The sequence below is a fragment of the Centroberyx gerrardi genome, chromosome 8 (genome assembly GCF_048128805.1).
Source record: "Centroberyx gerrardi isolate f3 chromosome 8, fCenGer3.hap1.cur.20231027, whole genome shotgun sequence".
NCBI lineage: Eukaryota > Metazoa > Chordata > Actinopteri > Beryciformes > Berycidae > Centroberyx > Centroberyx gerrardi.
Window position 1 is genome coordinate 15,936,325 of NC_136004.1, and position 10,537 is coordinate 15,946,861.

General features: G+C 43.7%; 1 protein-coding gene across 2 annotated transcripts; it reads right to left on the reverse strand.

Moving 5' to 3' along the window:
• Positions 1 to 809: 809 nt before the first annotated feature.
• Positions 810 to 10,435, reverse strand: polk (polymerase (DNA directed) kappa). Of its 2 annotated transcripts, none has more exons than XM_071899730.2 (15): positions 10,223 to 10,435; positions 9,690 to 9,826; positions 9,157 to 9,276; positions 8,903 to 9,055; positions 8,550 to 8,681; positions 8,028 to 8,178; positions 7,312 to 7,533; positions 6,828 to 6,952; positions 6,469 to 6,635; positions 6,226 to 6,258; positions 6,020 to 6,116; positions 5,075 to 5,246; positions 3,752 to 4,918; positions 3,084 to 3,132; positions 810 to 2,909 (listed from the first exon to the last, which is right to left on the reverse strand). In XM_071899730.2, exons 2-15 carry the CDS (start codon positions 9,810 to 9,812, stop codon positions 2,828 to 2,830), a joined length of 2,793 nt encoding a protein of 930 aa, XP_071755831.2. In that variant the 5' UTR covers positions 9,813 to 9,826; positions 10,223 to 10,435; the 3' UTR covers positions 810 to 2,827. The 2 variants fall into 2 exon arrangements, with proteins under 2 accessions (XP_071755831.2, XP_078141475.1); XM_078285349.1 differs by having other exon boundaries at positions 10,211 to 10,435.
• Between the last annotated feature and the right edge of the window lie 102 nt (positions 10,436 to 10,537).

Below are 10,537 nucleotides of genomic sequence, written 5' to 3' on the forward strand. Positions count from 1 at the left end.
ATTTTATTTCTGTGAACACAATGCAGTGTTGAGGGGGATTAACATAAGCTATCATAGGTAACATAATAGTCTACACACGCTACACACTTGGAGACATCAGACTGGGTTGATGTGTTGAAGTGAGAGTCAATGGAGAATTTTTGGGCAAACCTCTAACCACAAGACACTGTAGTTATTGTACAGTTGTTGGACTGTTGTACTGTTATTGCACTCATCACTGCACTACCACTGTGCCGTCAGTGTTGACTACTTATATCATATACCATATATCACTTATCATTTAGCATTTATATTATTCATAACACTCACGCTCCTGGTGTTGTATGTTATATTGTATATTGTATTATAAATTGTATTGTAGTATACATTGTGTAATGTACGGATTGTATTTATTGCGTATTGTAGTTCTTATATTTTGTACTGTATTGAGTAAAAACAGGACAATTACAGTTACTACATTTCAAGATATAACTTGTAAGCCTAATTCTGAGGAGAGTAGGCAACAGAAATATATGGTCAATCTGTCCTTTCATTGTCCCATACCAAAATGCTTATACAATTTCACTCATATTTCAAGTACACTCAGCAATCACTGACTGACCCAAGGGTGGAACTACATCACTGGTGGGGGACAACATGTTTACTATTAACCTTTATTTATCCAGGGAAGTTTAGCTGAGCACGCATGCTCTTTTTCAGCAGCGCTCTACTTCACACTCAGTTGCAAACATTCACACAACCCAAAGCAACTACAGTCTCCTGCTGCCGGCCGCTGTGCAGCACCGCTGGAGCAGTCGCTTTGCTCACACTGTTTCCTCAGCTGGTCGAGGATTCAAACCAGCAACCCTCCAGTCACAGGCCGGCCTGTTGTTCAGTGAACCGATCTTGTTAATTCAAGTTCAATTCATTTATTTATATAGCCCTTTATCACAAGCATGTGTCAAAAGACTTTACAGAGAATACGCCTACCTAGATCTAACTGACCAACAATCAATCATAGAACAGAATGATGTAGGACAAACACAAGGAGAACAAAGCACAAGACATAGCAAGCCTACCTATTCTACACAGCCTAACCTCCCCGGCACCAGCATACAAGGAAAAACTTCCAAAAAGAAGGGAAGAAACTTTGCGGGGGCCGAAGAAGGATCCCCTACTGGGACGGCTGAGCATGCAACAGGTGGAATTCAGATAATGGAGTATAGATAGATTTTAATAAAAAAAAAAACCTCATTGCTCAAACTGAAATTTCAACAGGATAATTTATTACAACTCAGGTTTACATTATGATAAGACTCTCTTCTCTTCATTATTAAACATACATTACCATTTTAAAGCAATAAATAAAATTGCAGAAGCGGTGTATGTATTCTATTGAAATATCTGGATGAAATATCTTCATTAAGTCAATGTAAAAAAAATATAATATCAAAACTAGCCTGGCATGTAATAAATAGCTTCATGGCCCATTTAGCGTACAGTGCAGTCAAATAAAAACTTGAGGCTTATTCTTCATTGAGCAACAGAAAGCAGACTGGCACTGATAGACAATAGAGTGATTAACAGCAGTGTTTACAGGTATTTGCCAGAATTAAAATATACAATAAATGCACAATAGCCTAAAGCTTTTTGTCATCTATTATTTCTTCTACATGGCTCATCAAAAGAAAACAAATATAACAGCATTACTGCCAAAATGACATTCCTTATCATCAGCATTCTAATTGCAGATTTTAAATATGGCTGTCTGCAACAATTGTGTGCAAATGTCTGACACTTCAAGAGTGCTGTGCAATCCAACACCGAAAAGGTGGAGGGAAGATAATAAGCACGAAACTCCAGAGTCTAGTCTCCACTGATCAGGTGTCAGCTGTGCTGTGACCCGCCTGACTCACAGCCAGCTGTTTTCAGAGTAGCTGGCTAAACCTAATCTCACAAGTCAGATTTTAATGTGACCATATTAAACCATTCCAAATCCTGATTCGAACCTGGCTGGGCCAAGGCTGAGCCAGCTGCATGTCCTAACTTGGTCAGGACGGGCTACTAGTTCCAGTATAAAAGAGGAATGGTTATTGATTCTTTATAGAACATTTCTTGTACAATGTTGCAATCACTAGAATATCTGTTTTACAAAATAATTAAGAGAAGAATCACCATGAAAGTCTCAATTGTCTGCTGTTTGTTTTGCTGTCCTCAGACTCAATTGCTGAAACTAAATGTTGATTAAAGGTACACAAGATGTTTGTTATTTTCAAATTCTTCTGTTCTTTTGGCTAATCAACAGAGATGCAAGCCAAACTTCTTCCTCCTGCTTCTTCCACTCTGCCTCCATTTTATCCATCTGCAGCTGGTTTTACGGCCTGACTGGATTTAAACTGACCAAGATGGTGACAACAACCTGACCCATTCACTGCCACACTAGGCCACGGACGCACCAATGAATGAATAACATTTGGTTTATGCATAGCTAGTGAAAAAATAGCTAGGCTAATCGCCAAACCACATGTTGGCTGTGTGCTTTCAGTTAATTATCATACACCACTGAAAATAATGCTGCTAGAGTATTTATTTACTAAATGCAGTTTTCCTCTCTTGATCAGCCAGCTAACCAAAGAACACTGGGTTTTGAAAATAATAAACGTATCCTTTATCTGGGACGTTGTGGCTCAGCCGTGGTCCAGCCTGTTTAGGCCAGGAGACACCGACAGATCACAGCATGGCTAAAACCTGACCAGTGGAGACAAGACACCAGTGTTTTTCACCACCTGTCTTCAGCGAAGCCTCTCACCTCCTCTACATGATGGACAGTCTGTGTGCATGATGTCTGTCACCTGAAGAACTTGTCGATGGTGTTGCGAGGGCCGAGGGCTTTGGCCTTCTTAGACGGAGGAGAGGAAGGTGAGTCTCGTCTAAAAGCCATGAGAAAAAAAAACAAAAAAACAAAACATTATATAGAAAATAAAAACTTTCTGACTTGTTTTATTAAAACATCACCATAATCAAATTCATGTCACTTTACCTACATGGAATATGCTTACAGACATGCACAATCGCCTGCTTTGACAATCTGTAACTGAGCTCACCTTTTGCTTTTGCCTTTGTTCAATTGCCTGGGCAAGGGCAGGTCTCTCTCTGTGAACAGAAATAGACACTCATGGATACGGAAAACCTCCATCCTTATCTCCTCCCTCACAAAAAAAAAAAAAAAGACAACTATCTATGAGGGGGGGGGGATTGCACCACCTCTTCAGGGGTATAAAGAGTGCAATTTCTGAGGCCGGCTTGTTTAAGAGGAAACCGGGGTGGACAGACAGTCTATTGTGGAAAGTGAATAGGTGAGAAAGTGATTTAGCCATTTCCAAGAGCAGGGCAAAGGAAGCCCCATGGGGTGAAATGAGATGTCTCTTCTCTGTGGGAATCAATACACACATCCCACACAATGCCACCGTCAGTAAATAACAAGGTCACAGGCCACCCACACCCACCCACATATACATGCTTTTTATTTATTCCAAAGACGTCACGTAAGCCACAGTTTAGAGCTATTCTGAATGGCATAGTATTGGATGCATTCTCAGATTTCAGATCCATGCAGGGAAATACTGAATAAAACTGGCATCACAATAGTAAGCAACGAATGAAAACGCATGATTCACGATGACACGCACAATGAAAAAAGTGCTTGATTCATCTCGGTGCAATGCATGGGTTTCCTGAAGGAGTATCACACTTCCTGATTCATTACACTCACCTATGACCTTGCTCTTTGTAACAGTAATTGAAGGTGGATGCATGGGAGGTGACGTCTGTCCCCGCAGCTCGTGCAGCACTTCCTGGTTCAGGCAGAGGTCAACATGGCAGTTGAAGACCCTGAGATCATCAGTGTCCTGCGTCACCTGACACACTGGGCAGATGAGGACGGGACCTTTACGATCATAATGTGACTGAGGCTGCTGCGAGGTCACAGTTCCAGGGCAACCGCTGTGCACCGAAGAAACCCTTTGAAATGAATCGATGTCGTCATTTTTCAAGCTGTCACGGTCTGGCTGAGGATCCTTTCTGTTTGGTTCAAATGGCCCCTGCTCTGAGGTGTCCTGATTTATTCTTGCATTTGAGTATGTCAATCTATGTATTGGTTTAGACATTTTAACAACATGTGAGTCTTTACTTTGCTCTGCCTTCTCCCTCTGCTCTTTAAACTCAAACTCCTCCCTCTCATTGTCCATCACCTCCCATCCTTTGTGGCCTTTCTCTAGTTCCACATCTGACTCTGAGTCAATATCTATGCTTTGGTCTGGCTTTGTGGAGACATCACTGAGACACTGGTCTATGTGTCTGTTGAAGACATTCAAGTCGGTGGTCTCCACCTGCCTAAAGCACACAGGACAGGTGAGGCTCTCTGAGTGTGTGCCTCCCCAGCCTGATGTGGATGCCTGGGCCTCCAGGGGGAAAACACTGACATTTTCTGTGTTAGGGCGAGCTGATCTTCTACCTGAGGCTGTAAAGTTACTCTTTGACTCATGCAGCTTTGTTGGTGAGTCCTCACTCTTTTGAGCGTGAGTGCCTGTGGAAGTAATCACAGAGGAATCGCCCCCATGTCCTTCCTCTGATGTGTTCTCAGCCTGGAGTCTCAGTCTCTGGGCATGGGCCCTTTGGAAGAAAGACTGCTGCTGCTGCTCACTGACCCGGTTCACCTCTGCCCCCCTCTGGTTAGCCAGCCAGGGAACTTCCCCCTGCCTCTGGCCCTTCTGGGCTGCGGGAACACAAGCAAGGGGCGGGGTCTGGATGGAGGAACTGAAGAGAAGCTCTCTCCCAGGCTTTTGACCAGAGTCTGTCTTGCCTTGCTGAAGGAAGCCGACGATGCTCCTCTGCAGAGGCTTCTTGTCATCTGAACTGACAAAGGCAGAGATTCGAACACCTACAAACACAAATGATACAGACACAACATAAAATGAATGATGACATAGCCAACTGGATTATTATTTCAACATGCAGTGTATCACTGATCTATTCAAATACGTTTCAGAATAGTTATAGTTATTGATATGTTAGTTATAATGCAAGATCTAATTACCCATGAGCCTCAGTCTGAGTGGCTGGGGGCTGACATTTTCTATTTCAGTCTTCAGTAGGTCCTTCGCCACAGCAAAGATCTCATCCACAGTGGCAACAGCACATGGCAGCGTCCATGCCCTGGTTTTCACCTCAAAGTTGACGTTCTTAAGCTTCAGTGTTACCGTTTTACCCTTCAGGAAGAAATAAAATGCATAGAATTCATACATTAAATTCAGGTTAGCATGGGAAAATGGGAAAAGGCCATTTCTGTATGGAACACTCCAGCACGGCTATCTAACAACCTCTTAATTACAGAAATAATCAATGATAGGTTCACCACATGGAAAGACCATAAATAGCACACAGATGCATATCTGTATAATCTGTCATATCACTGATTGATTTGTCAGAATGCACTTGGTGAGTAACGGGCCACAAAGCGCTTCCATGGTAATGTGATCATCTCCCAGGGAGACATTTCCAAGGCTGATAGTAGTCCCCTGCTGTCTCCTTAATGGCCCTCCATTTCCTCCAGCTATCAAGACCACATCGGGACCCAGGCAGGGGGTGATGGCTGTGCCAAGCCATCCAGTCCCCTCTCTATCGATTGGGACAGGAATGAACAGGTTGAGGTAATTGTATGAGATTCTGTCTGGAGTCACAACGATTCTAGGAAGGCCAAGAATAACATTTGTGATTTTCTTTACAAATATAGCCCCTCTCTCTCAATCCATCTTTGTGGTATTGTCCATTTCTGTTCAAATACCCTTTCTGCTTTCTTTCCCTCCCGTTCCCCCGAGGAACGCTCGGTCTGAGGCAATCTCCCAGAGCTGCAAGGCACGACCCAGCCAAGCGATGGCTGCTCACAGCGGTTATAAAAACTGAAACTATGAACATAATATAAACCCATGCATGGTTGATGTAACCAGGAGGACGGTTATACAGTTTATACATGTTCATGTACCTTCAGCCCTTCCTTCTTCACGTCTTCGGCCAGGTCTTGGCAAAGCTCTCGGCATAAAGACAACTGCTCCTCGGCTGTACTCATTTCTCTAAATGTCCTGAGTGTCATTGAGAGGAAATGAGGGAGACTTCAGTGCCAAGTTAGGGAACTTTGAGCAATCAAACTAAAATATATCAGGTTCTCTTTCAGCATAATGAAAAACATACCTTTCTGTGCTCATGCTTTTTCTTTCTTCACCCCTGAATGAAAACACAGACATGTCAAAATTATCTTTAATGTGTCATACTGTTCAAATGGCACATATCGCTGGATTTTACTGTTTTTGTCCTGATTTGTCACACCGTCAGTTATTATTCCTCAGAAAATCAACGCTGTATAACCGAAAAAGAAGTTTCCCATCAGTTGCAGCGAGCTTCATTAAAACGTTAATGCAACAGACAGCTGGGTACCTTTGTATGTGTGTAGAGCCTAAACCCAGGGAAATCCGCATGAAGTGATGCCAGGCCGTCTCAGAGAACAACAAGGTCAGCAGCGCCATCTGCTGGCCAAGATGAGCACAGCTACTGATGCCCAGAGCGCTCAGCATCTTCTCACTCACCTTCCCTATGCCAAAAACCTGGGAAAAGAGCAACGCAGAATTCCCGTCATCCATCTTTTCCTTTCGCATTATTAGCCTCTTCACACTGCATCTTTCAGCCTTTCACAACACAAGACCTCATTATTACATTCTGAGATCTTTCTATAATTATTCGCCGACGAGACCCCGAAGGCTCTGTTTGTGTTTTAGCTTGAGCAGTGTGTACTGTACTTTGCGAACTGGCAGGTTCTGGATGAAGTCCATGACTGCCTCTCTGTTGGAGGGGAGTCTGTATTGGCCGTTGGGCTTGTTCTTGTCACTGCACACCTTGGCAAGCATCATGTTTGGAGCAATGCCTAGGGGAGCGAATACTGTAATTGTAAACCAACGGCTGGTAAAACACACGCATAATGTTAATCATACAGACAAACACAATGTCCAGGAAAGACTTGGCAGATTTTTATTATTAGCATTGAACAGTTTTGTTATTATAATGAGAATGTTATCATTTTTTTAAAAGGAGAGTGACCAGTCCTCTCACATTTCAGACAGTATAAAGTAGCGAGGGAGACAGGAGGGGGAGACACAGACTAGAAAGCTCTGGCGGGACTCAATCACACACATGGACTGAACCACTTTACTATCACTAGACACTTGTTATCATACTTATGCTGTAAAACTCAAGTATTCAGGCCTGCAGCCTTCTGCTCCTCACCTGCGCTGGCAGTCAGCGTGGTTTTCTGCTCGATGCGGAAGCGCATCTCTCTCACAGCTTCCTCCACAGACGCTCCAAACACCTCAAAAGCCCCGCCGGCGACACCTGCACCTCCAGAGCCCAGCGAGCAGGGAGAGGAGCCGGGACTGTCCTCAAACAGGACAGGAGAGAGGTCTTCCACCTCCGCCACTGTCTGCTGGGGGAGCTCGCTCTGCCCTTCACCTTCACATAGACAAGAGTGGGGGGGTTAGGACACAGGAAGAGAAACAGGAAAAATGGAGACAGACAGATAGGACATGATAACAGACGTTTATATATTTAATCTCATGCTACCAATGCCATTTGATATGCTTGAGACGAGGAAAATACGATGCAGATCAGAGATACTGATAGTTCTGATGTTCACTAATTTGCTTACTCTGTTGTTTATAACCTCCTTACACCATTTGTTTCATCTCCCACACATTTCAGTCTGCCTTCAAATCTAATGCATAAACACATACTGAAATGCAAGAACATAATGAATGTAATGCTGCTATAAAGATAAAATTCTAGTGTATGCAACTAGTAATTCATACAATAGAAATGCTTGTCAGGATAAATACCTCCAATATGATGCATTATTAAAACAGTTAATGTGACTAAAACTGTGGTTATTATAAAGAAACGCACCGCACCATGTAATCATTGTGCTTTTCAGTATAACTGAGTCCTACCTGTTCCGGTGCTGCTGGTGCGGAAGCGATGTGTGCGTGAGGACTCAGGCCAGCTCTTCCTCTGCTCCAGGTGCTCTGTGAAATCCAGATAGGCTTCATCCAGGCTCAGCGGCTGGAAGTGAGGGTCGTAGTCTGCAAAGATCTCCCGGATCTAACGCAGGGGGACAAGGACTTATGGTCAGCTGTTTGTTTTAAGCAATAAGCCACGAGAGGCCTAAAAATCTTAGCTGTCCTAATATCACTGGAAAGCACACTCTCAAGTGGTTTATTGCTTTTTAAAAGGGCAATAATACGCTACTGTAATAAAAAAGGATGGAAATGTTATGTAATAAATACTTTTTTTTATAGTACATTCAGTTCTAGCACCAGTATGGATGGTGTTTTTTTGGTTAGAACATTGATATTTAAAATAACAGCATTTTAGAACCTGGCTCCGCCAATCAGAACTGAGGAGCAGAACTATAAATTACAATAATTGTGTACAGCTTGTGTACAGTGTGTGTGTGTTGTTGGCACTCTTACCTCGTCACTCACTGCTCTGTACTTGTCAAAGTTGGTTGGAACAATGACCAAGTTGGGGCAGAGTTTCTTCGCAATGAAGCCCGGCATGGCGGCTCGAACCCCGTACTTCCTTGCATGGTAGTTTGATGTTGACTGAAAAAAAAAGGAGGCCAAAAGAAGATGTGCATGTCATACATAATGCCTTTGTTTTACTCAAAACTACAGAAGTCTATAAAGAGTGGTGATTGAGAACAGGATTTGCTTGCTTACGTGGGAATCCCCTGGGATCTGACATATATCTGATGCAGCCACACACACACACACACACACCATGCAGGGATTATCTAATGAGCCCAGATGACGTTTTAACTCACCAGCATGCTCATGGATCCTACAGCCATGGGCTTGTCCTTCAGCTCAGGACAGTCCCTCATCTCCACAGCAGCATAGAAAGCATCCATGTCCACGTGTACGATCACACGGCTCAGATCACGACTCCTCTCCAGCTCGGAGGCCGCCCTCTCCACCTGCACGGAGAGATTTGGTGAAACATGTCATCGCAAAAGTTAGCGTGATCTACTCCGGTGACGTCTGAACAGGGAATGGCGCTTATTGCGTCTGTCTCAACCTGAGCTTGTGCTTTTTTCAGCTGCTGCTCTGTGATCTGGGCCTTCTGCAGCATCATCTTCTCAATGCGCTGGTTCACCTGCTGCTCTCTCTTCAGCTCGTTCTCGTAGAACCGGGAACCCTGCAGGAGCGGGACATGGACGATGAAGACTGATGGATCCTTTAGCACATCTATAATGATCAGCTATAATAGCACACCTCCTTTTCAGTACTGTACAAATGTATGCCGTTAACTTGGGGATATGAGACTTTCACACTAGGCTGGACACAGCCAATGTACCTCACATTTCCTATGGTCCAGTGAGCGCTGTACAGCCCCATTTGTACTTTCCCCACACACCCTTTGTCTTTGTGAAGATTCTTGCTGGCTATTCAAGTGAGCGATGATTCACATCATCCTCACATTTGAGAGAATGGATCTGTGGGTCTGTAAGGTTGTACTGAGGACTCCAGTGAGTGTGTGTGTGGTGAATTTCCACGCTGCAAAGAGCTCGGCGTGCCCGGAACAAGTGTGTTTCGGTTGTTAGCGTCTACCTTGGATGACTCCATGATGATCTTGTTGATCTTGTCCCTGTCAAGACCCTCCATCCCTGCCTTGTTGTCATTGAGGGCCATTCTGGAGAGGAAGCCCTCCCCTTTGGCGGATCCAGTCTCCATCCTGAAGCTCTGGCCTAAGAATGGACCCTTAGGTGAAATTCCAGACAGATTTCCATTATATCTGCAAATTATGTTACAGCCTGCCATAAGCTGAGGGACAGCCAGTGGAACCAAGATGAGAATTAATGTGAATGTGTGTTTTATGTTACATGATCTGTTTGATCTGCATTCGTTTACAGTTATTCTTTACAGTTTGTTATAAGTATTAATTATTGTTTGCTTATGATTATTATTTTTTGTTACCATTATTTATGTAAGCTTTGGCTGCAATTACTCATGTCATGCCAATAAAGCTGATTGTAATTGAATTAAGACCCACAGCATGGAGAAAACATTCAGCTATGAATTCAGTGTTCATGTATAGGCAGCCATAGCAATGTGTCAAATAACATACTCACTATGTTCTCAACTGTGATCTAAACCGAGCTGATAGCGCCGTAGCCAATCTATCCGAGCATTATGTGTCCCACTTTACATCAACATCAGATCATCACTGTGTCTTTCGCTGCCACGTCTATCTTTGTCTATATCAGATTATCAGTAATAATGCAGCGACCCACCTCTTCAAACCTTAAAACCCCGGGAACAAGCCCACAGTCGAACACATCGAAACCATTTGGCTGTCTAACGTTCGTACAAGTTTTGAAACAGTGACGATGGTCTTGACGTTTATCGGCGGCGCTTCCGCGTATCTGCGTCACCACCAGGAGGGGCGTGGCTTACTT